This window comes from Protomyctophum parallelum (genome assembly GCF_964188405.1).
Source record: "Protomyctophum parallelum genome assembly, chromosome: 14".
Lineage (NCBI taxonomy): Eukaryota > Metazoa > Chordata > Actinopteri > Myctophiformes > Myctophidae > Protomyctophum > Protomyctophum parallelum.
Window position 1 is genome coordinate 34,536,486 of NC_139709.1, and position 27,519 is coordinate 34,564,004.

At 42.3% G+C, this 27,519-nt stretch overlaps 1 protein-coding gene across 4 annotated transcripts in view; it reads right to left on the reverse strand.

Annotated features, from left to right (window-relative positions):
• The window catches only part of sntg1 (syntrophin, gamma 1), a 69,769-nt gene that overhangs the window by 15,402 nt on the left and 26,848 nt on the right, over positions 1-27,519 (reverse strand). For 2 of the 4 annotated variants that reach the window (XM_083782508.1, XM_083782507.1), the window contains exons 4-14: positions 24,999-25,133; positions 21,688-21,744; positions 21,411-21,468; positions 20,260-20,303; positions 19,219-19,260; positions 18,771-18,894; positions 17,867-17,949; positions 10,417-10,547; positions 8,282-8,411; positions 2,550-2,588; positions 309-425 (exon numbers count right to left, since the gene is read on the reverse strand). In XM_083782508.1, the coding sequence (XP_083638634.1) occupies positions 309-425; positions 2,550-2,588; positions 8,282-8,411; positions 10,417-10,547; positions 17,867-17,949; positions 18,771-18,894; positions 19,219-19,260; positions 20,260-20,303; positions 21,411-21,468; positions 21,688-21,744; positions 24,999-25,133 (960 nt within the window). The remainder of the gene's footprint in view (positions 1-308; positions 426-2,549; positions 2,589-8,281; positions 8,412-10,416; positions 10,548-17,866; positions 17,950-18,770; positions 18,895-19,218; positions 19,261-20,259; positions 20,304-21,410; positions 21,469-21,687; positions 21,745-24,998; positions 25,134-27,519) is intronic. The other 2 variants (XM_083782509.1, XM_083782510.1) reach the window with 2 other exon arrangements.

The following is a 27,519-nucleotide window of genomic DNA, read 5'->3' on the forward strand; positions in this document are numbered from 1 at the left end:
ATCTTGCCCCACCCCTTAACCCTCATACCAAAACTTATTTGCCATTTTTTACTGTTTTAAAAAACCTTTTAAAATAGTTCAAATAGCCGATCTACAAGCTCACAACGTGTGGATGTAGATCGGCTAGTTGAACTATTTATAAAATGATTTTCAAAATAGTAAAATTAAATGGCAAATAAGTGTAGGGGATAAGGGATAAGGGTGGCGCAAGATGGAGCCCTATGTAAGCTCAATTCAAATGAACACCAAGACAAACGGATGACAAACAGAAACCAAGATACCTCCAACCCACAAACAAAAACACGTACAGGAGCCGCTGAGAACTTGAAGAGAGCGGAACCCCTCAAGGCGAGGAACTTTGGTGAGTACATTCGATCCTGAACAGAGTCCTGTTCCTTCTCGTCTGCCCAGCCCATGTAGATAATCTGTCAGATGATTAAATGAAGTGCATTTTTTTTTAAAGAGGCGAGATCGATAGAAGAGAGAGAGAGAGAGAGAGAGAGAGAGAGAGAGAGAGAGAGAGAGAGAGACTGAGAGAGAGAGAGAGAGAGAGAGAGAGAGAGAGAGAGAGAGAGAGAGAGAGAGAGAGAGAGAGGTGCACGAGTAGTATATGGTACAATGTAGAAAGGGAGTTGTAGGATATACATTAAAGGGAGTTATGAGTCTGTTATAGAGGCTATAAAAGGATTGTAGGCTTCAAGGGTACTTATCACATTCGGGGCGATTGCAGAACCAGTGGAATGTTTTGGCAGTATTGCCATTGAGTGAAAGATTCAGTGCGAGCATCCTCTTGTGATGCAATTTAATTGCAGAGATGATAAGTCAATCATGTGATGTTGTACTTTGTCAAATGGGAAGCAGCGACTGTTGAATTAATTATTATGGAAAACGCCAAATTCACAATCTGTATGCAAGCACTTGAGCTGCTTATTTTCTCCATCGATGGATTGGATTTTCATGATGCAAACATTCTGCCTCTTTTGCAAGAGTTGCAAAAGATTTGATGCCGTTCTTTTCTTTGACCAACGTGGTTAGTGACAGTCCGTTTCATTCGGAAGGAAAGTTTTCTTTAAAGACAGCATACAGTAGGTACACATTTATCTAAATGCCCAATTGACCATATGCAGCCCGCGTCCGTCTTGCCAACAAGGTGGTGAACTAGGTGCAATTTCCCATTGGCGTCCCATTCATCCAGACAGAAAAGTCCTGTCTGATTGTATTAAACAACGTCAAACTCACCAACATTGCAGCTGTGCGAAAAGCTTGAATTATCCTCTTTCGATCTGCAATGTGTTTGTGTCATAAAACTCCACCGTAGACATGTTATGATTGCATAATCTTGCAGATTATTTTTCCGAGTTTCTTTTCTGTTTGGATGAACGGGCTGTCAACTGGGAAACTGCACCTTGTTACCACCCTGCTGGCAAGATGGATGCAGTCTGTATATGGTCAATAGAAAGATGGATGCAGTCTGCATATGGTCAATAGAAAGATGGATGCAGTCTGCATATGGTCAATAGAAAGATGGATGCAGTCTGCATATGGTCAATAGAAAGATGGATGCAGTCTGCATATGGTCAATAGAAAGATGGATGCAGTCTGCATATGGTCAATAGAAAGATGGATGCAGTCTGCATATGGTCAATAGAAAGATGGATGCAGTCTGCATATGGTCAATAGAAAGATGGATGCAGTCTGCATATGGTCAATAGAAAGATGGATGCAGTCTGCATATGGTCAATAGAAAGATGGATGCAGTCTGCATATGGTCAATAGAAAGCAAGATGGATGCAGTCTGCATATGGTCAATAGAAAGATGGATGCAGTCTGTATATGGTCAATAGAAAGATGGATGCAGTCTGCATATGGTCAATAGAAAGATGGATGCAGTCTGCATATGGTCAATAGAAAGATGGATGCAGTCTGCATATGGTCAATAGAAAGATAGATGCAGTCTGAATATGGTCAATAGAAAGATGGATGCAGTCTGCATATGGTCAATAGAAAGATAGATGCAGTCTGAATATGGTCAATAGAAACAAGATGGATGCAGTCTGAATATGGTCAATAGAAAGATGGATGCAGTCTGCATATGGTCAATAGAAAGCAAGATGGATGCAGTCTGCATATGGTCAATAGAAAGCAAGATGGATGCAGTCTGCATATGGTCAATAGAAAGATGGATGCAGTCTGCATATGGTCAATAGAAAGATAGATGCAGTCTGAATATGGTCAATAGAAACAAGATGGATGCAGTCTGCATATGGTCAATAGAAAGCAAGATGGATGCAGTCTGCATATGGTCAATATAAAGATGGATGCAGTCTGCATATGGTCAATATAAAGCAAGATGGATGCAGTCTGCATATGGTCAATAGAAAGCAAGATGGATGCAGTCTGAATATGGTCAATAGAAAGATGGATGCAGTCTGCATATGGTCAATAGAAAGCAAGATGGATGCAGTCTGCATATGGTCAATAGAAAGCAGCACAAACCTTTTTTCACAGAGCTAATTTAGAACAAGGCAGATTCAAGCTGATTGACTTACCTGCTGATTCACTGGGAAATTTCTGTTAATCTTCTTTACCTGTTAGGAAAAAATAAATCAATTATATAGGAAAATCACACCCGTGTGAAGTGAGTGGTGCAACTCCGTGTGGGGTTCCCCGGGGGTCCCCGGAACATCCAGACCCCCAGGAACGCGCCCAGGGGGCCGATCAGAGTTACCGTGTGGGGGACCCTCTACTATACCCTCTACTGTACTGCACTGTCACTGTACTGGCACACCCGAAATCAAATACAGTTAATATGAGCGTGTGTGTGTTTGGGTGCGTGTTAGGTTGCGCACAGGTCGTGAAAAACAACCATGCTATTTTCATGCTCATACCCACCCAGCCAGGCAGCCAGCCACACACATAGCTCCGTAAGGCAGTGGTTGCACCACTCAAAAATATGCATATTCTACCTCTACCTAGAACTAGAAGTATCAGAGCGCTATTACTGGAACAATCTAGAGCAAGGGATCCCAACCTTTTCCATGCCAAGAACCCCCAAATAGCCATAGCCTCATGGCTCCACTATTGCGAAATGGCACAAAAAAAAATACTACTACTTACTAAGGCCTCACTCACACCTAAGACACACGCAAGACACACTTGTGTCCTGTGTCTTCTGTGTGTCATGGCTATTTTTGAACATGTTTGAAAGATGAAGACAACAATGACATGCCAAAAAAATAGGCAAAGCAGGTTGAAAGTGGTTAAACTTCAGATTTCACCCTGTGTGTTTTTAGTCTAGACAGTCGTTACGAGTTGGAATAAAAGATATTCCGGATATACCAAACAAACTATTCCAAGTGACAAAAAGAAAATCAACCAGGTGCTCGAAGGAGATGCAAACAAATGACAATGTAAAGTATAATAGGCTGGTGCTTCAAAGATCATTGGGACTGGAATACTAGAGACATGGCCGGCGATCCGAGCACTCAAAAAGTTAAAAATGAGGAGATTATACGATGTAGGATAAAAATAGATGTACTTTATTTATAAAAGTTAAAAGATGTTTCGACTCCAACAGTCTTCATCAGGGCTACTAGCCCTGATGACATCTATTTTTATCTACCCTCTCCTAATTTTTTACTTTTTGAGTGCTCGGATCGTCACCTTGTCTTTAGTAAACTATTCCAAGTACCTGAAAGACGTCGGATTCATACCCGCCGCATTAAGGCTTTTATTGGGCAGGCCATGAAATGATGATGCCCTTGATCCAGTGTTGTTTTTGTTCGACTAAAACTAAGACGAAAAATGTTCGTCGACTACCTACTACTTTTTCCACTGACAAAAACTAAATGGAAACTAAATGAAAACTAAGCTACGATGACAAAAACTAAGACTAAATATACTGACAATTTCGTCAACAAATAAAAACTAGACTAAAATGTTAGGAAGGGACTAGTGGTCAAGAGATCCAGTATAAGTCGTTTTACAATTAGTTGCATGCTGAAAATACACGTTGTGGACACGCTGTGGGCTTGTAGATCGTCTATTTTCACGTCATTACGACGGCATCAAGGCCCGCCAAAATACATGTTGTTCGAGTAAATCAACTGTAGATTTAGTCGACAAAAATCTTATGATATTTAGTCGACTAAAACCAGACTAACACTAAACCATTCCAGGTGACTAAAATGTGACTAAAACTAAATGAAAACTATTCAAGAGACTATGACTAAAACTAAAATCTAAATGTGCTGCCAAAAAACAACACTGCCTTGATCCCAGGGAACTTTCCGCTTTGTGGTTTCCTGACCAGATGACTACAAACCAGTGAGTGGACTACAACATGACGGAGGTTACCATCCGCTCCCGACTAGGGCATTCACTTCTAGTCCTTTTTACTAGTTGACTAGTTGCCTAGTTTACTAGTCGACTACTTGTTTAACTACCCAATATGTAAAATAAATATTATTATTATTTGGAAATAAATATTTGTACATTTGTAAAAACTGTGTACATTGGTGACTATAATTATAATCTACCTGATCTTGAGGCCTACAAAATCGGGGGAAAAAAATAAAATTTCTTTTCTTATCAATTAGTCAACTAGTACCAACAGGTCGACTAGTGGATTTACTAGTCGACTAGTCACTTAATGCCTTACTCACGACCGGATCGTAAACCCGAAAATGGTACGCGTCCCAGGCTAGGTCTAAAGAACGAAAATACATGGCATGGATGCACCTAGGACGTATCCTCAGGGTATGTATCGTCAGGGATGTATCCCACAAGGTCATAAGGTTCTAACTCTAGTCTTGATTGCATCGATCTGCGTCTGGAGGTGTAGGAGGCAGCACCGTTCCGTTCCGTCCCTACGCGTGCACGTCAAACACTTATTGGTGCCACGGTGTGGTACTGCGTTCTACGAGCATGACACCACTGCTCAGGTGACCCAGCCGGGGTCATCAAGTCCCGACTTACATCCCAGTAACTATACCCTCGATCAGACCCACTAGGGAAAGACCAGGGCCACACAATCCGCCGCTCCGGAACTACTCTATCGGGACTGGGAGGCACCATTCTGGCGCATGGAAGGACTATAGGCTCTGTGGGTTGCCTCCTGTCCGGGCCCCTCCTACGTCTCACCAGGTCCACTCCTGCTCTCACCAGGAGTACAGCGAGGACCTGTGCGTTGCACCAGACTTCCAGCACCAGACAACTTCATTCAGGAGTGGTGTATTCTTGAGCCGCAATGGTTCTGCCGGCTCCACCGCTGGGCAACGGTGGTGCTGCAGGCTCCGCTTGCGGCTCGAATGGCCCTCCTAAAGGCCTCACCGAGGGATTTTTGGGCTTCAGCCTCACGGAAGATGCAGGCTGGGGCACCAACCCATACTGCTCCCAGGTGCCGTCTGCATTCCGGCTGTCACCCATACATCTCTCCGGTGGTCACCAGCACCAGCCACTTCTAGAGTCTAGAATATTATCCTACTGGCATTTGTCCCATTAGAACACACATTCAGGCCAATCGTTTCCTCCAAGGACAAACAAATGGTGACACAAATATCTGTGGTCCTCCACATGCATCAGAGGGACACTGTTATGGCTACTTAAATTCAATGCATGCAAATTGGGAAAAAAAACAGGGATAGATTCATAGTCATTTCGACAAGGACCCGAGGCAGCGTCTCTCCCTAAAATGCTGGTTATAAATGCAGGCAACCACTGAGAGAGATCAGAGCAGTGAGGCTTTAAATTAAAACATTCTGGGCGGGAACCCGTTTTGGTGTTTTAAGCATTATGACGTACTTTAGCTGTTGAAAATAGCAGATCTACAAGCTCATAGCTTGTAGGTGATAATGCTTTCACAGCAAACGTTTTTAACTCGTATCTTTGCTTCTGGGGGGGTCCCTGGAACAACATATTTTCAGATGGGGATCTGCAGCCAAATACAGATAATTCTGGGGGTCCTTGACATGAAAAAGCACCACTGATATAGAAACATAGGGTTTTTCAGAAAACTGTTAGGATTTAGAAGACATTTGTAGAATCGTCCTCGGGTCAAAATGTGTTAAAACATTCGGTTCGGATCCCAGCAGGTATCAGGCATTCCTAATTCCACAGCACGCTATCAATAACTCACTCTCAAGGAACAGCACGTTGCGTTTAGACCCTCCAAATTGGCTCTGGTCTTCCAATGGAGGCAAGAACAACATTTTGAGCCCAGGGAGGAAACCACTATGTACTTTCTTTTGCTAGCTGGAAAAGAAATAAGCCTGACTGTTGAGTGTGTCACATTATTGTGTGGTCTACCAGTGTTACTGTAGCACTCGTTTGTTCGGCTGTCAAAATCATACACGGTAACACTTACACTTCATCCATTAAAAATAAATCACAATATCTACTGTACATACACCCATATTACACTATTCTGGTGCAAACACTTTGCGAAAATAGCAGATCCGCAAGCTCATAACGCATCGCAAATATGTGACACTTTGTGAGTTAAGAGATTTGGTGCAGGGGTTCAACAAAAGGAGTAGACCTATCACGTAGCCCTGGGTGAGGGCCGATTCGTACTCCTATTTTAGAGCCGAATAAAAGTCGGTTCGGCTCTGTAGAGCCTACAATGTGACGTCATTTGAGGTTCGGGGGGGGGGCGGGGGGGGGGGGGGGGGGGGTACCGTCGGGTACCGTCCGGCGGGTACCGTCCTAAAGTCGGCTCTTCGGTGCTACTGAAAATTTCTGACGAGCCGAAATCATTTCGGCACTACAGCGCCGAAACAGCGGTAAAATAGGAGTATGAATCGGCCCTTACTCTGGTCAACTAAGTTGTTTAAGTGGAACAGAAATCTGTATGTCCTTCAGCTTATTTTGATGGCTCAGACTTTTAATAAAGGCTGAGGCCAGAAATGCCCTTTCAATCATTCAAGCCATTCTGACAATGAGTAATCTGCGTTATGCTCAGTATGACCCTCAGTTAATGCACTCCAAATGAGCCCGGGCTCCATTATCCCCCAGAGACACTCGCATACAGCTCTCTCATATAGCGCCAGCCCAAACACCACATCATAATTACCACCCTCTGAGGCTTTTAATTGTTGGACATTTATGTTGACTAGCATGCCAACACAGGTGGCTGGAGCTTTTGTGTTTCCCCCGGGAGTGTCTAAAAAAGAACCAGCAAGCATTGGCTTTCTTAGCTCTATTAATGTACCTATCATTGGCAGAAATGATACAGGACAATACAACCTACATGTTTATTTTGAAAGGTAATCAAATGCTACAGGCTTGAAAACGTGTTTACTAAACAACACCTGCTTAATTTGGCAACGTGAAAGCGCTACATTGTCCAAACTCCTGTGAAGGACAGAAATGTGTGGCTTGGAATATAGAATTGCTATCTCAAGAGTTATTTTACTGTGCATTTTACCCCTTGGCATCATTATTATATAATACATTGTAATGAATTATAGATAATACATGCGCATGCTTTTACCTTTAGGGAGTAAATGTAGTGTGGTAGTGCTAACACTGTTAATGTCACCCCAGGGCATTAGAAGAGCATACTGTATATATGCACTCATCTCATTGTGTGAATTGACATAATTATACGTCTACTTACCATGTGACATTTGTAATATTATTGTTTATGTGAATAATGTGGACATTGTCATCATCAACATTGACGTCCGAAAAGCATGTTTGTACCTCATTAACTAGCTCTGGTCCATAGCTCTAATGCGTTGCATTTAGAGCTATGTTATTCTCGACTACCGGGGCTCGCATGAATGCAGACCAGCCTCTCGTCTTGAGCGTAAATAAAAAGAACGTTTTTGCTACTCACCAAAACAAAGGCGGGTTGTGTCATTAGAAAGCCTACTTTCCTTTTGGCCAAACGGTACTTTTTGGCCAAAAGGGGGTTTTGTTTCCACCGGGAAAAAAATACTTTTAGTTACTCCACTGCACCGATATTTCCCGATATTTCCCAGAGAATTGCCTCATAGAGAATATTTCTCAGAGTGTTTCCACTAAGGAAAGTAGGCTTTCTATAATGACACAACCCGCCTTTGTTTTGGTGAGTAGGTAAAACGTTATTTTTATTTTACGATAAAGACGAGAGGCTGGTCTGCATTCATGCGAGCCCCGGTAGTCGAGAGTAACAAAGCTCAAAATGAAACGCATTAGAGCTATGGACCAGAGCTACTCATGAACTATACACACGTAGCAATAGAGGCTAACATATATGCTAGAATCTTTCTGATGTTTGTCAAATACTTATACTTACATTGTGCTTAGTGAGGTTGGATATGTTTCTGGCTATTGCTTGAAGCCAGTCTAAGCTGTCTTCGGCTGTGTGGCATTGAATGACACCACTGCAAACCCCATCAACAGCTATCACTTGAAAAGCATTTTTCCTGAACACAAAAAATTGGGGCAAATAAACGGAGACGGAAAAATGTGATTATAGGCTCATTTATACTTCATTGTGCGACCGCATCACTCAACAAACATATGATTTTCTTTTGAGAATCACTTATTTAATCAAGCCACACACGGCCATGAAACTATAAATTAGGCTGAAGGATAGCGCCACTCCATAACAACACAATTATTGTACTTTTTTGTCTAAACTGTAATGTAATTTATTTTGATGACTTAATCAGGACTGTACATGCAGAACTCCTTTGAACAGCATCCAAACATAGTATTGGCAAAGGCAGCATAGAGCACCGAAGTCTGACGTCAATATCGGCAGAGGGTTCATGTACTTTTTATTTGTAATTCCCAAAGGGGGATTTTAGATCACCTCATATAAGAACTGTGATCGAAAAAGAAAAAAAAATCATCCCGGCCTTTTCACTCATATGGATATGAAGAATCAACTGACTGAGAAAACGCTAATGCTACTGCTGCTGAATTAGTTACATTTTCGCTAGAAACAGACTTTATCAAATATGAGGGACTGACTGTCATGAACGATAAAGAGAGACCACCTTTTTGGACCACTATGCTTATATGAGATGATTTTAAGAGGTAACAGGTACGGTCGCCCCTTTTCCAGCTAGTCTACCTAGCTGTAAATAACAAACTATACAAATTAATTCATGTTGGTGATTATATAAAAGGTATTATTATCATATTAATTTATCATTGTTAAGTTGACTCTGTATATCCATGGGCATAATAGCATGATGATGCCATTACAAAACATGGGGCTACATGGAAGAAATGTGTTTAATAACTGCTAGAAGGTCCTAAATTAACTAAATTAAACTCTGTGTCATGTTATTCTTTCTTAATTTCGCGAGTGACGTCAGGACTTTATAACCAGGGGATGAGTGAGTGACGTCAGGACTTCGGCGCTCTATTACCCTCTACTGCTGGAATTGGACGGCTCCATTTGAATAGTCATCTGGTGACTAAAACTAAGACTAAATATATTGACAATTTCGTCAACAAATAAAAACTAGACTAAAATGTTAGGGAGGGACTGGTGGACAAGAGATCCAGTATAAGTAAAAGAACAAGTCATTTTACACTTGGTTGCATGCTGAAAATAGCCGATCTACAAGCTCACAACGCATCGCAGTCCGACGCGTTTTGAGCTTGTAGATCGGCTATTTAAGTGTGAAACCAGTCATTGCGACGGCATCAAGGCCCGCCAAAATACATTTCAGTCGACTAAATCTACAGTTGATTTTTATCTTTAAATCTTATGATAATTATTACACTACTGTAACTCAAGCTTGCGGGTATACAGAGCCTATACAAACCGTCACCTGAAGTGACATGGTCGGAAACTATATGACTGCCTGAGCCACTTTTCTTTCTTTTTTTAAGATATTTTTTTGCGGCTTACACCTTTTATTGTTTTTTTTTTAAGGGACAGACAGTAGGCTGACAGGAAACGGGAGAGAGATGGGGGAAGACATGCAGTAAAGGCCGTGTCGGGCTCGGGAGTCGAACCCGCGGCACACTGCGACTGGATTACAAGTCGGGTGCCCAGACGGTTACGCCACCGCCTGGGCCCTGAGCCACTTTTCTGACAAAATATGAGGTCCCCTTTGTACCCCTTTGTACCACGTACAAATAGGTGTATCTACAATAAAGGCGAGGACAGGCGTCCGCCCGTCCAAATCCATTTTCTGCCTGGCCAAAATCCATACACAAAAGGGGACAAAAACAAGACCTGAGAACTATTAGTGGACAGCGGAATGGAGCGCGACCCTCAATCACCCATTTGAATGCAAATGCATGCCTTTCAGCCTTTTCTCTTTGAAAACCTTTAGTGCTACCGATTGTGCGTGGGGGGGGGGGAGACAGACGACAATTAGCACATCTTGCCTGCCCCAAAATGTAATTCGTGCCTGCCCAAAATGTAATTCCTGGCTGCGCCTATGCGCCGTGCCGTGCACTCACCTGCACACGTCGGAGCCCGGCACGTGCTGTGACAGGCGCGAGTGGAGCAAAGGAATGAGCCGGCGGTCCATCCATCTTTTCTCCCAGCGCAGCCCAGGGGACGTGGGCCAGGAGGAGCACGACAGGGTGTCCTGGAGAAGACAACACATTAAACCCATTTAGGCCTGACCTCGAAATTAAAAAAAAAAAAAGTCTAAATTCGGACAGTTTTCTGACATGTTTCTGTATTAGTGGTTTTAAATTTTTCTAAAATAGCAGACCTACAAGCTCGTAGCGCGCCACTCGGTGGCGCGCTACGAGCTTGTAGATCTGCTATTTTTCAATAGCTAAAGCATAGCATAATGCTAACACCAAAAGTGGTTCCCGCCCAGAATGGGTTAAAGCTGCTATAAGCAATAATATGTCAACATTTTATTGACCTTTTTATAAAAATGGTCTCTGTGACACATCTAGGGGCCACAATCTGCATTCAAAGACTTTCCTAGAAGCTTTGTCATTGGTCGATTTGCCAGTCTACTTCCTGATTGGTTAGTCATTTTTTTTCGACCAATGACAAAGCTTCTATGAACATCTTTGAATGCAGATTGTGGCACCTAGATGTGTCACAGAGACACATTATTTTGGGGGGGGAGAGCGTTTTACTCATTGATGGCTGTCTGAATACCAAAGAAAATTATACAAAACAAAGTCATTAAAATGTTGACATAATATTATTGCTTATAGTAGCAGCTTTAACCAGAGGTCATCACATGCATGCTGGCTTGTGGTGGACATTTTAGCCTAAATTTAAAAAAATTGCCACGGTCATACAAAATGAGTGGACAATAATATCACCGGAAACACAGAGCTATAGCCCTGAATGACCATAACAGGTCTGTAACTCTGAGAGTGTACAAATGGAACCAAATACAACTAAAACATTTGAGAACCACCAGTACTAGTGCGCTCCTAATGTGCCATAGTGATATCACCTGCCATTATAACATTATCCAAATTAATACCCTTTTTAGTGTAGGGACAGTAGGTCGGGACACGGTATTGATATGCTACGAGCTTTTTTCGGTGGCACGTTATGTTTACCTCAGCGTTTGGGACATGTTCTGTGCTAACGGCTAACGCACTGAACAGGGCTATACGTGGATGAGTGACTGAGCACACAATCAATCACAGCTGTGAGCTGCACGCCCCACAGCATTACATTAATTTGGTGTTGGACTCGGGTTTATTATGCTTTTAGCAGGACTTTTGGCTCTGTGCAGTGCTTTAATGAGCAAGATCCGTACCATAAATACCCTAGTAAAATTCAAATTCGATTAATCGTGCAGCCCTACTGTGACCGCTTTTCCACCGGTTGGTTCCCAATGGGAAGCGGTTCAGTTCTTTTCGGTTCTTAGTCCATGAGCCAGAACTCCAAAAGCCTATAGGACTGAATGACACTAGTAGTCTAACATGAGAGACGTCTTTATATATATATTTTTTTAATTGAAAGCAATTTATCATGAGAGGTGCGTTTGCATAATTTAAAACATAGTTGCTTCTTTAATATGGATTGTGATTAACAATTCGGTAGGCTAGTTGTGTCCCTTTGTCTTTGCATGTAGATTAAATGACAACCTTTGAACAGAGGGATGGACCAAAATTGTGGTGAAGAGACCCTAACCTAAGACATTCTTTATTAGTCAACTCGAGTGTTTTGTACATTGTGTTAGCTTAGCTGCCTAAAATGTTATGTGTAACTTGTATATTTCTCTTACCGAGTCCCCTAAATCCCCCTCCTTTTCAAGGACTCATTCAGATGTGTCTCAGTGTATATTATAGCCTATAAGTGTTTTTCTATACCGGCCTAACTTTATGAACCTTTATGTCCCCTCTAGGGAGGCTGTGTAGTCATGGTTGTTTACATGATAGAGGAAGGTGTCTCTCTAGGGAGGCTGTGTAGTCATGGTTGTTTACATGATAGAGGAAGGTGTCCCCTCTAGGGAGGCTGTGTAGTCATGGTTGTTTACATGATAGAGGGAGGTGTCCCCTCTATAGGGAGACCATAAAAGGTGTCACTTTCTGTGTTTGTAGCGTTCAACGCTGATGAAGGCTTGAGGATGGGAACACGTTCGTTGTTACCATGCCAACTCTTCTAAGAACAATACAAAGAGTGCCTATATGTATTATTTTCTCTTTTAGAGATGACCTTTTATATAGTGTGCAAAATTATACCTATATTAAATTGTTAGTCAATATAAATTATTATTAAATTGTAATCAATATAAGTAAATTAATATATGATTAACCCTAGTAGCTTTTTCATATTTTCTTTTTGCATATTTCCCTATATAATGCCTCATTTGCATATTTCATTTTTAAAAATGTGTAATACAATAAATCATTGTCTTCGTGTAAGTAATCAACTGGGGAAGTTTCATGGCGATAACAATTTAATATAGGTGTTGTTTTGCACACTCAATTCATAATTAACGTTCCAATGTTGGAGCTCGAACTGGCTCATGGACTAAGAACCAAAAATAACTGAACCGGTTCCCATTGACCTTATGCGGCGGCCATCTTACCAGCAAAGGTATACTAACTAGATGCAATTTCCCACTAAGCCCTCACGTACACTCAGGCCCTCAGACAAAGCCCTCCTTGAGACCCCCACAGCCACAGCCTAGACCTAGAATGCCTGTGATCATTTAATTATACTTTGTGCATTTTCATGTATCAGAGGCATAGATACGTCTCACTGAAATCCTCTTCGGGCTTAAAACCGGCAGCCTAAATGTGATAAATGCTCCGTTTGTACTCACCCATTAAATAATTCCAAAGACGTGGAGTGAAATATATGGTCCTCTAGTTTTTGGCAGGTGGTGTGATTAATTACCCAGCACCTATCACAAAACACCTGCAAATTGTGTGACCCAAACTTTTGTGTTTCCCTGGTCAATTGGTGATGACGTCCACGGTAAACAGGACGTATTCGTAAAATCAGTCCAGCAATCATTCCGCCCCCCCCCCCCCCCCCCCCCCCCTGTGCATCTCTTGAAAAAGTGGAGATAATTGACTAAATACACGTTTTGTGCCAGAACTTTCACATGGATATAAAACTAGAGGACCATATTTCACTCCACGTCTTTGGAATTATTTAATGGGCGAGTACAAACGGAGCATTTATCACATTTAGGCAGCGCATTAATTAGTCCGACCAGAAATTAAGCAGGGTGTTCTATGGCTCTGTATGTGAAATACTGTACATACTGTATGAAACAACAAAAGCCGTTCTAGGGCTAAGCCACAGCCCAGTTCATCACAAAGGGTGGCAGCGGGCATTTGCAATTCAGGCTCCCAAACTCTGGAACGCCCTAACTATTAATCTAAGACTTGCAAAATCTGTGTCATGTTTTAAATCCCTTCTGAAAACCCACCTTTACATTAAGGCCTTCTCTTAATTTCCTTTTGCATAATACCTTTTGCATAATTCTTTTTTGATTATATGTGCATGCTTTCATTTTGTGCTTGCTGTTATTCACTGATATCTTGTCGTAACTGTGATCATGTTGTTGTTGCTTTTTGTTGTTTTTTACCCTGTTATGTAAAGCACTTTGACCCCTTTTCCACCAGGGTTGAACCGGTTCGGTTCTTTCTTCCCGCTAAATATTGAACCAGTTCAGAGTGTTTCCACTGAAAATGAGTTGGTTCCGAACCATAAACGTTCGTTCCCAATGTGAACCACAAAACGGTGGTTCAGCTTTGTAATTGCACGCAGCGCTTTGTGAACCGAGACGATATAAGTGGGTGTGTCAGTAGGTTGGAACTTGTCAGTGGGTTGGAACTTGGGAGGACGTCGCAGACACAGTGACACACGCAACAGATATCTTTGAACAAAAATAAGTTTACATTAATTGCCAACGCAAACATGAAACGATCCAATCGTATACGGATGCATCGCGATCCAGAATCCAGCTGAGACTTGCGGGGCGTTATAATAACTTGTAACCTTGACATCACAACCTCGTGGATACTGTTTACATCGGTTTGTGTTGTGCAACGCCCTCGGGGCGCATGACGGATCCTTCTCTTTCAACATTTTGTGTTGAGGTATAATAGCGCCACCAAATGAACCGGCCGTCAATCTGGTGGAAATGCAGCCGGTTCGCGACCAGTTCGCAAAAAGCACCAAGGTTCGGAACGGCACTGGTTCTGAACCGAAGTTCTTTTGGTGGAAAAGGGGCCTTTGTGACTGTCTTGAAATGTGCTGTATAAATAAATTCATTATCATATTGACAGCCCATTCATCCAAACAGAAAAGTCCTATCTGATTGTATTAAACAACGTCAAACTCACCAACATTGCAGCTGTGCGGAATGCTTGAATTATCCTCTTTCTGCAAAGTGTTTGTTTCATTGTAGACTTGTTATGAGCTACTTCCTGTCAATAAATTCCTTGCATTGGAGTTTGGAAGCACTCATTTTTAGTAAAGCAACCTCCTGCCTCCTGCATTATGTGCAAATTCAAAACAGGTGGTACGCATGGGCCGTTGAGTGATATTCAACGAGCACTCCCAAACTCTGACGCTTTGAGCTTGGGTTGTTGGATAATCACTCAACTGCCCTACATAACAGTAGTGCTTCCAAACTCCAATACTCCAAAAATCACCTGCAAGGAATTTCTTGACAAGATAAGTAGCTCATAACAAGTCTACGGTGGATTTTTATGAAACAAACACTTTACAGATTGAAAGAGGATAATTCAAGCTTTCCATACAGCTGCAATGTTGGTGAGTTTGAAGTTGTTTAATACAATTAGATAGGACTTTTCTGTTTGGATAAATGGGCTGTCAATGGGAAGTTGCACATAGTTAGCACCTTGCTGGCAAGATGGCAGCGGTATGCATAAGGAACCAACCGGTGGAAAAGGGGTCAGAGGAGTAGTAGTTAGATCAACCGTCTGTGTCTAGGCTGCCAAGCCAGCCGGACGGTGTGCCGCGGGTTCCACTCTCGAGCCCGACGGCCTTTGCTGCGTAAGTGTCACCCATCTCTCTCCTCCTTTCCTGTCCGACTACTGTTCCCTATCAATAGAGTGTCACAGTCCCGCCCCCTCGAGAGACCCGGAAAATAATTCCCCGTTCATTTTCCTCATAGACTTTTCAAAAAGTATTTATTTAAAGACGTTTGTTTACGCCGCGGACAAAGCCAATTCTTGTGTGCACTGGTGACAAATCATGACACAATGTTTTGGGCCGAACAAATAATTAGAAAGAAGAAAATAACGTCAGGTTACAACACTTTATTTGTTGTTTTTCGTCTTTGTAATTATTTGTTTGGTCCAAAATATTGTGTTTGTTGTCATGATTTGTCACGACTCGAGTTGGCTTCGTACGAAGCAAGCTAAAAGGTCTTTAAATAAATACTTTTTGAAATGTCTATGGGGAAGATGCATTTGGAATTATTTCCTGGGCCTGGCGTCGTCATGAAAGGGGGCGGGACTGCGACGCTCTATTTATAGGGCATAAAAAGCCCCAAAACAAATATTAAAAAAATAAATTGAATCCCCAAAGTAACTAGAAACTGACGTTTTCAAATAAATGTAGTGGAGTAAAAAAGTACAAATTTTGGCTACAGTACAGTAAAGTACAAATACCTCAAAATTGTACTTGAGTACAGACAGCACTTGAGTTAAAGGCACACAGTGACTTCACACCACCGGAGAGGAGCTTATCGTTTTCCCGCCGCGCGCTCATTTCTCACTCGCGCCTCATTTCATAACGGCTGAAAATGTCAACAATCGGCGCTGTGCTGCGGCCGCTCAGGTGGGGAGAGCAGAGGAAGTTGATTCACGATCACCTCTAACTCATTTACACCTGAGGACGATTCTACAAATGCCTTCTAAATCCTGACAGCTTTCTGAAAAACCCATGTTTCTATCTCAGTGGTTCGCAAGCATTTTCACGTCAAGGACCCCCAAAAATATATGTATTTGGCCGCCGACCCCCATCTGAAAATATGTTGTTCCAGTGACCACCCAGAAGCAAAGATTTTAGTTAAAAACGTTCGCCCTGAAAGAATATATATTCAAAGATTTGCGCCACATCTTTCAAGATCTTTCTAAAATAGCAGACCTACAAGCTCGTAGCGCGGCACTCGGTGCCGCGCTACGAGCTTGTAGATCTGATATTTTTCAATAGCTAAAGTATAACACAGTGCTTAAAACACCAAAAGGGGTTCCCGTCTAGAATGGGCTATAGATAAAGATGGAGTGTGTTGATTCTCAGCGAAATAGAAACAGTTGCATGGAAACAGCCTGTTGGCACGGCGCTGCGGCATAGTGATAGAGGGACCGTTATAGAACGTGCCGTACTGTAGTACAGGCCAGTGATTCTCAACCTTTTCAAGGACAACCCAAGTAAGTTTGTCACAGATGCGCATTTTTCTGTTTTTTTTTTTAAATCTCTGGTATACCGCAAATCTACACTGTAATATCCAGTGTTAATGTATACTCTCAGAGTGTACAAATGGAACCAAATGGACCTTTACTACAGTACGTGTCCATTTGGTTCCATTTGCACACTCTCAGAGTTATACAGATCCGTAAATGTAAGGCCTGTTTTGTTCCCAACTAACAATCATTTAGCTGGGGATCCCCTCAAGGACCCCTGGGGGTCAACTTGGTACCGGGCCGGGGTGTGACCGCACGATCGGGCCGTGCCGAACCTGACTCCCAAAAAGCATCATTTTTTGGGAATGTTTTTTGAAAATGTTTTGAAATAATAATAATAATGAAAAACCACATGTAGGAAACAAAATCTAAGGGGACCCATAACAATGTGTCTGCGACCCACAAATGGGTCCCGACCCACTGCTTGGGAACCAGTGGAGTAAGGTAAGGGGGCCAGAGCAGTGTTGATTTCGTCGACTACCTTTTTCCACTCACAAAAACTAAATGGAAACTAAGCCATGATGACTAAAACTAAGACTGATATGAGAATTTCGTCAACAAATCAAAATGTTAGGACATGAGATCTCTCTCATTAGCAGGCAACAGTGCAGCACTGTCTCTCTCTCTCCGTTTCTGGCAAACATCGCCCCTACTGGTACTAATAGTCATATACTGGTGCTCATTAAGTACACATAGGTGAACACAGACACACATAGGTGAACACAGACACTCGGACATTGCTGTTCCTTGGAGTGGTTGCACCACTCAAAAAAACAGTCATTACAACAGCATCAAGGCACCGACAAAACACATTTTGTTCGACTAAATCAACTGTAGATTTAGTCGACTAAAAATATTATGATATTTAGTCTAACTAAAACTAGACTAACACTAAAACATTCCCGGGTGACTAAAATGTGACTAAAACTAAATTAAAACTATTCAAGAGACTGTATAGGACTAAAAACTAAAAATCCAAATGTTGCAGCCAAAAACAACAACTGGGTCCAGAGTATAGCCTACCTACCGTGTTGTTGGGATGGTAGTTCAAATGGAGGCCACTGTCACACAGAGGAGAGGACGTCCCGCTACTCTGGTCACTGGGCACACCTGAAGGAAACGAGCACATGGTCACTGGGCACACCTGAAGGAAACGAGCACAAGAAAGCCACATATCCCCCCGGTGTGTGTGTTCAAATTTCACAGCAGCAGTTTTCTGTGAAGAGCCGTGTAGCATTTTCAAGGGCACCCTCCTTCAAAGTGAATTATACTCATCAGCTGCTAATAAGATGCGGCGTTATCACACGCTGTGCAAATATTATACGGATATCACACACACACACACACACACACACACACTTGTGCACATATTATTAGGGATACGGAATATTTGCTTACTTTATAGATAAAGGCGACGGTTAAAGTGGCGAATGCCCGCGGGTATGATGGGTATTTGTCAGTCAGTGTGTGTTTTGTCTCTAATGAAGGGCTCATGCCTTCAATGTTTAGTAGTAAATTGCTCGCACGAAGGCAGCGTCTATACAATGTGCAGTGTGTCAGCACTTTGTAACCTTGTTTCGAAAGGTGCTTTATAAATAAAATAAAATGTACTCACTTACTATTATATTTTGGTGTGTTTGCTGTCAAATGTTTCTTCAGGTGGTATTGAATAATGCACGCTTGTCTGTTTCTTTGTCATTATAAGCCAATTATTATCTTTATTTATTTTGTTCTTGACGCAATTAGTGGGGGTGGAAGTGCGTGCTTGTGTCTGTTTGGCAATTAATGTTCATTTAGTCCTTGAAGAATGTCAGATTCACAGATTTTACGGATTTGTTTTCTCTTTTTTTACATGCAGGTGGCACTGCAGTGGTAATTAGTTGTAAGGGACACCGTTGTGTGGTGGAAGTATAAAAGAGGCGAATTCTTACTTAGTATGTGAGTATTCTTACATGTGCAATCTTCACAAAGGGGTAGTTTAAGAAAAGCCGGAGTCTTCTTCAGAAAGGAGACGGTGAGTGTCACGTCTTCACCAGCATTTCTCAAAACCTGGACCTGGAAAGGTACACAACATATAAATGTCTATTTGTGGCTAAACAGTAAAGGCTTATACCGCTCACCCCTTGGTGTGTGATGTTGTTATATGACATGAGGCATTGTGCTACTGTACTTCTGTACAGAAAGGAAGGCTTAGATAAGGGCTTACATTGACCCTGATGTCACAGTGCTTACATAGGCTACACGTTGTGAAGCCGTTCATTTCAAAAATGGATAAAAATGGTTTTACACGTCCAAAAGATAATGATCGCACTGTTGAAACAAGATAAAGACGTGCTGTGAGAGTTGCTGCAGTGTAGGTGGAATATGAGACAAACGTACCACTTCCTCATGGCGATAGCTTCTTACATTTATTCCATTTATCTGGAAACCAAATCAACATTTGGGTGTTAAAATAATAACGTTGTTAAGTATTGACTAACAAAACAACCACAATATTGTTATTGTCATACATAAAGGTACCTATATTTGGTATAGTTTTTTCATTTCTTATTTCCTCGGGCGGGAACCCGAGAATAACGTTTTAAGCATTACGTTATTCTTTAGCTATTGAAAAATAGCAGATCTACAAGCTCGTAGCACGGCATTCGATGAGCTTGTAGATCTGCTATTTTTGAAAATCGTGAAAATGTGGCGCAAATTTGGAATATATATTCCCTGGAACAACATATTTTCATGATGGAGGGTTGGCGGCCAAATATAATTCTGGGGGTCCTTGACATGAAAAAGGTTGAGAACCACTGACATAGAAACATAGGGTTTTCCAGAGCTTTAGAGATACGGGTCTTTGAAAATCCTGCTTTAATGGAGTCTAAATGGTGATGTAAAGAACCCATAGCTGGTGGGGACGGAGGCGTTGCATAGCAACCGGATCAACGTTAAAAGGGAAAAATGGCGGTCACCGCTTGTAGGTCTGCTATTTTTGAAAAAACGTGAAAATATTTATTTCAGAAAACTGGAGGATTTAGAAGATTCTTTTATAATTTTGAGGTCAGGCCTAAATGGGTTAAGTGCAGAAAGGCACTTCTTTGCAATACAAATACAGTTGCCTGCTTCTTGCCCATCTGGACTAAAAAACTGTAAACACAGGTGACATTCACAGCTGCCATTAATAGTGAATTGCTATCCTGTCGATGTTATCTTTGCAGAGTTGCATCACAGTCCCACCTATGCCACAACACAACACTGACATTTACACCTATAGAGGAATAACTGCTGAGTGTTTCAGCGTGGTGGTGGTGGTGGCTGCTGACATATGGCGTATGAAATATTAAAGATGTGAATCACTTTGCAGAGTGGGCTGAGGCGCATAAACAAGCATTTAAATGACATATGGTGTGTGTCTGCTTTCTCTATACCTACCTGGAGGATGCCGTCTCCGATGAAGAGCAACCCGGAGAGTTCAGCTGGAAGAAGAAAATCACTTTAAGTAAAGAAGCCTCCATGGAGAAAAAGGCACGAGCGAGGCTTGCTAATGGCTTGCTGCAGAGTTTAGAGACAGACACAGATATTATTTAGAGCCATTGTGACTTTGACCGTGTTAATTGGTGACGTCACACCAACCACGCTATATGCGATTGCATTCACACCTCTCTCTCTCCCTCCATGACCATGAAATGGAGAGCAAAATACGGCACGAGAATATAGTTTCACGCGGCTATGAACACATCACTACGCATAGACTTGTTGGTGTCCTGCGCAATGGCAGTTGGCCTGGGTCCTTATTGGTAGGTTAATATCCACAGTTTATCTGTAGCGGTCCGCAATTAACCTATTGTTCAAGCTTCGCACTCGGCACCAATATACAAATGAAATCAAATATACAAATGAAATCACCAGTCCGCACTGGACTAGTAGGCTGATATATTTATTATTGGATGCAGCAGAGCAGAGCCTTTCCTCGCTGCAGTTGATGCAACATATGATAAGTTTTAAAGTTGTTAACAGTGATATATAAACACGAACAATCGGATGTGTAGTTTCCATGCAGGCACAAGCTGCATTTCTTGAACTTGAACTCATGCTTCCTTCATGCCTGAGTTTTGTTGCTCCTTTACGCCTGGCAGGGGGGAGGTTTCCCTAGTTGGACGTAGCGCGTGGAAGGAACACGTTATTCCAACCAGTTCCTTTCCCCTCCATCAGGCGCCCCGGCTGGCCAGGGGGAGGCAGTTTAGAGACCAGGATTACTGCATGTTTTTTGTGAGGGTACCTACCCTAGGGGACATGGGGAGAACATGCAAACTACACACAGAAAGGCCTATAACTCTTGAGCCATAGGTCATACAATAACAATTTTGATTCACAACAAACCCATGAACCCATGGATGCCCCCCCCATAGGTGTGTCTCATTGTGAGCTTGTAGATCAGCTATTGTTGAATTTTCTATTTTTGAACAATGAAATGAATGTTTTCAAAATCAGAATAGATTTTTGCACTTCTAAAGAAAACATTGGTCAAACGTTGATAATCTTGCCATCGTTTGGGCTCTAGCATAGAAGATAATGTAGCCTACCTTTTTGTTCTTTTGATATTTTCGAGATCACGACAGGGATTCTGTGTTCCGCTCCACCCTAAGAGACAAATGAAACAGAGTTATTACAGAGGAACAAATAACTACTGAGACAAGATTAAAGGGCGAGCGACTCCATTTTCCACAAAACACTCCTATACCCTCGCTATTTAATACATTTGAACAAAAAAAAGAAAGAAAGGTCAATAATTTCAGGTGACAGTACATTAAAAGAAGACTCTGTGGAGAGTGGGACTAGAATCATTGAGATCTAAATCACCTTAATACTCAGCCCAAACCCTCCGATTGTCTGCCTTCGGATCGTTACAGTCCTCTCCTGTCAAGAGATTTGGGTAGAATGAATTAAGAGCACAGTAATGATTTCAGGGGATGCTTGAGATCCTCTTGCATAAGACAATAAACTATGCTACTCGAAGTGGTTCTCAAACGTTTCCTTTTTTAAATTACTTTCATTTCAAGGACCGCTACCATAACTCAGAGAGTACAAAATGGAGTTTGGCTCTGAGGGGACCTTTGAGAACTATTAAGTGTTACATGATATCAGTTGAAGTGTTAAAAAAAAAAAGCCATCATTTTAGTAAACTATCATCACTGAAATGCCATCATGCCGTCTATACTAGACATTTCTGGACAGCCTATGATTTACTGCAATCATAACGACTCCAATGTCTAGTTCAGGTACCAAGAGATTTTGATAGAAAAACTCAGTGTGTGTGTGTGTGTGCGTGCGCGCACGTGCTTGCTTGCGTGCGTGCGTGCGTGAACTCACAAATCACTGGATTGATTGCAGCGCCAAAAGTCAACCCATGAATATTTGCCAATATTCAATATTGACTAAACATCATGCAACGCATCGCATCGCGACACGCTGTGAGCTTATAGATTGGCTATGTTTGCTATTTTGGTGTGGCACTGCTGCATGATGCAAAAACTAAACAAAAAGTTGAAATATGGATATTCAAGGCTTCTGCCCGACAGCAACAATAGGCTACACCAACAGCCGTCTATACCATTATGTGCATAGTGCTGCGACAGACATGACTCTGATCCACAACCAATGGTAAAACATATCAAATGTATGCTTCTCACTATAGAGAGCCTGGTATGGGAATTGGGAAACCGGTCAGAAATCAAAGGCAGGTTCCCTGACCACGACGCGTCCGCCGTCCCTGCTGCGACGTGTTGTGAGCTTGTCGATTTTTGGTGTGCGAGACCCATGCACCGAAGTATTAACCCATTTAGACCTGAAGACAGATTCTACAAATGTCTTCTAAATCCTGACAGTTTTCTGAAAAACCCTATGTTTCTATATCAGTGGTTCTCAGACATTTTCATGTCAAGGACCCCCAAAAATGTAATGTAATTGGCCGCCGACCCCCATCTGAAAATATGTTGTTCCAGGGAGCCCCCAGAAGCAAAGATTTGAGTTAAAGGAGAATTCCATGCTAGAAGGCTTTCTTACCTTTATTTGTAGTTGTTACGTCCCCACCAAAGAAGTCCAGGTGTTATTTTGTGCAAAAGTGCATTATTGGCTATTTCCCCTAATATAAGCCCTTAATGGGGGTTGGGTTTTTGTGCCAATTCGCTTATTTCCATCGAAATAAGTAGTAAAGTGTGCCGCTTTGGATACTATTTACATTATGAAGAGAGGATATATACAAAAAGCACAACACCCCATAGCCCCATTCAATTCAATGCAATTCAAATCAATTCATTAAGGGCTTATGGTAGGGGAAATAGCCAATAATGCGCTTTTGCACAAAATAACACCTGGTCCTCTTTGGTGGGGACGTAACGACTACAAATAAAGGTAAGAAAGCCTTCTAGCATGGAATTCTCCTTTAAAAACGTTCGCTCTGAAAGAATATATGTACAGAATATTCAAGGATTTGCGCCACATTTAAAAAAAATAGCAGACCTACAAATTCATAACGCGGCACTCGGTGCCGCGCTATGAGCTTGTAGATCTGCTATTTTTCAATAGCTAAAGTATAACATAATGCTTTAAAACACCGCCAAGAATGGGTTTTGAGCACCTGCACCTTCTCCCACTGACTTCTCTGTCCTCCTGTTCTGGCAGGCCATCAGAAGAATTGACCGAGCTATAACCATCACTCAAACAAGGTGAACATTACATTATACATATTTACCAACTAAGCCCAAATGTCGCTGGCAAGGGAAAAACAAAAAAAACAAGCAATTTTAGCCACATGAATCCTAGCGTCCCAATTCTGGGCATGTCATATAGGCAAACATTTGGTGACAATTAGAGGCAAACAATCACACTAAATAGCTCATCTACAAACACAATGTGTCGCAAAGCTTGTAGATAATCTATTTTTATTTGTACGTCTCTAAATGTTTTGATGAATTGAACAAGGTGGACCCTCTTGTAAACAAGTGTAATGCTTTATTGGGTCATCCACTCACAGTTAACAGTCTTTGTATTGAGTTTGTGCTTGAAAATGTACTGAAATTCTGCAAACTGTTAATAAATATTTCAATCAATCAACCAATCAATCAGAGATACCTGGGAATGTGAGCTATTCTACGAAGCAGGCATCACAGTGGCCGAATAATTACGCCACATTGCAATGACCACTATAGGATTAACTTCATTTTCCATGCACATCTATTATTACATTTGTGAGGATTCCATGCCCACGCGATGCAATTGTATTTCTGCCCATGATGGAGCGCGGGTTCAGGTGGCCAGGTCATACACCGTGAGTGACGCATGCGGAACTTAGCCCATTCTGGGCGGGAACCCCTTTTGGTGTTTTAAGCATTATGTAATACTTTCGCTATTGAAAAATAGCAGATCTACAAGCTCATAGCACGGCACCGAGGGCCGCGATACGAGCTTGTGGGTCTGCTATTATTGAAAAATCTTAAAATTGGCCAAATACAGATAATTCTGGGGGTCCTTGACATGAAAAGGGTTGAGCACCACTGACATAATATAGAAACATGGGTTTTTCAGAAAATGACGTATACCACTGGCCGTGGTACGTCACTGCCTTCATTTGACCTCTGCGTTGTCAACTAAGCTCTGTGGCTGTTCCGACTACTGGCCAATCACAGAGGGCCTTTCCTCCATAAGAAAGCGTCACCCCCCCCACCGGCTTTCCTACAACTGCGGTGAAACGACACCCACCGCCACGGAACGCTCGCTCTCCCTGTAGTTTACCTACCTCTCTCTATCCTCGCTGCCCACAGTACACAACCTGCCCAGCACGGACAAAACATGGTCAGTGAGGAATACATCCCACCCTTTTCAACATTGGCCTGTCACAGCGCCACCAACAGGTGGATCTTTGCAAAACAAATTTTTTGGAACAAAATGCCTCAAATGATCCAATTGCCACCCGAGGTCGGAAGAACAAATGGCATACTTTTCACATTGGCCTATTATAGCGACACCAGGAGGCCAAAACCTGACCTGGCCTGGTGAAGACCTGTGCACTTTTTCTAGTCTTAATCTGATTGTAATTAATGCGTGTGTCACGAGAAGAGCAGATGATGTGTGGACATTTGCTATGTGTGTATTAGACAGCTTGGGTTACTTACACTGGAATAAAAAGGCTCTCCTGACACACAGATGACATCTTGCTCTTGAATGGTCAGAATGTCTTTGGCCAAGTGAAGTCGAATATTGAATGGCTCCTCATTACCTTCTTGCAGCAAATAAATCCCAGTCTTTGTCTGAAAATAATCGAAAAGACACCATCATTTATCATTCCTATACATCGCGATTAAATTAAGCGGCCCACAAAATGAAATGTCCCAGACAAGGCTCCACCCGAGCGGAAGGAACTTGAAGAATGTGACAGTGTAAAGCCTTGCCTATCACTATGTCAGCTATTCCTCTTTGGCTTGTTGTTGTCAGTAGCCATCAGGCTCCACACAACCAAGCTTGACCCCCGTGAGAGTTTAAAACCTGCACTATCTGCTCGGCTCTAGTTCTTTTGGGATTACTGACTCCCGCTTTGACTCGAGGGCACTGTCTGTTCTTTTGGATTACTGACTCTGGGCGCTTGCATATTGGCCCAGACCACTGGGATGCACACATCAGAACCTTGACAGATGCCTGTTACGGATAACAGTTGTGAAGACATATTTCATTCATATATTCACTGTTGATAGACTGCATATTCTTATTCGTAAAACTTTTTTACTGTTCAAAGACCTTTTCATATTATGGCAATAGATCTATAGAGAGGGAGAAACTTTGAGACAGACAGACAGGCAAACAGACAGGCAAACAGACAGACAGACAGACAGACAGACAGACAGACAGACAGACAGACAGACAGACAGACAGACAGACAGACAGACAGACAGACAGACAGACAGACAGACAGACAGACAGACAGACAGACAGACAGACAGACAGGCAAACAGACAGGCAAACAGACAGGCAAACAGACAGACAGACAGACAGACAGACAGACAGGCAAACAGACAGGCAAACAGACAGACAGACAGACAAACAGGCAAACAGACAGACAGACAGACAGACAGACAGACAGACAGACAGACAGACAGACAGACAGACAGACAGACAGACAGACAGACAGACAGACAGACAGACAGACAGACAGACAGACAGACAGACAGACAGACAGACAGACAGACAGACAGACAGACAGGCAAACAGACAGACAGACAGACAGACAGACAGACAGACAGACAGACAGACAGACAGACAGGCAGGCAGGCAGGCAGGCAGGCAGGCAGGCAGGCAGGCAGGCAGGCAGGCAGGCAGGCAGGCAGACAGACAGACAGACAGACAGACAGACAGACAGACAGACAGACAGACAGACAGACAGACCACACACAATCCGCTTTAAGCCCCCCTTGATAAACGTCAACGTACAGATGGCAACCCTTCATATCACACTTCAACAACTTGGAAACACTAACACTGCAACTGATCGTTGTTAAATTGCAACGATCAGTTGCAATTTAACTTAACTACGGTACACAGCATCAATTTCAATGTCCCAGGGAGGTATATGCAGTAGGCTATATTATACAAATGTCTTTTTTGTAATTGTTTTAGTTTTATTCTCTGTTTATATCTCTACATTTATGTCATGTTTCTTTTTTCTTTTTGTTTCTTTTTATTCATTTATGTTTCTCTTTTTTGTTCATCTTACTTATTTTACCCTTTTATGTTGTATTTAAATGTATTTTAATTATTATGTTTTGCCTCCCCTAGGACCCATGGGAGGGTGAACGGGAGGGTAGGCTGGGCAAGCGTGACCACTCTTGGTCATTCTGCCCAACTAAGGGGAAAAAAACAGGGAATGTCACCAATAACAATAACGATGTAAAACTAACCTTGTACCTCTCCCTGAATAAATAAATATATAAAAAAACATCAACGTACAGAACCAAAAACTTCTAAATTTATGCGCATATTCACCTCAGCCCACGATGACTCGTAACTCATAGAGAGAGCGATGGAGAAAGGTGGATTTGTATCGAAGAAGACAGACACCACTCAGTACCAGTCATAGTGTCTATTCATGTCAGTGGAAGTTGCTCAGTGGTGTTACTTCCGCATTTGACAACCAAATTTTGGTGGTCAAATGCGGAAGTGCAACCGAGCGCTCAATGTTAAAGCCCAGCTGCACAGGGTTTCCCGGTCATGAATCCACAGGTCCGCCTGCAGTCCCTCCTCTTACCACTAGGACCCATTGCTTCAACGTTGAATAGCCTCACTGGGGCTTTGGTTAAAACGGGTGCTATGACAACGTATATATCATTAGGTTCCCAAGTAGGCCGGTGGCCGACTGCGATGGGCATGTACAGGTCTAGTCCTTTATAACTATACATAATATATGTGATATATATGTGATTGATACTAGTTACACCAGAATTTTTGACCTACCGAAGCCTGTAACTCCAGGCGTCCCTGTTTTCTTCATATTCTTTGTGATGTTTTTGTCCTCGGTTTCCTACCACAGAGTATTTCATACCCTCGTGTGGTACACTATACAGTATGAAGTGCATAACACGTAAGAGGACTGGACCCATTATGCTGGCTCCTTCAATTTGTATTAATTTCATCAACTGACTGACT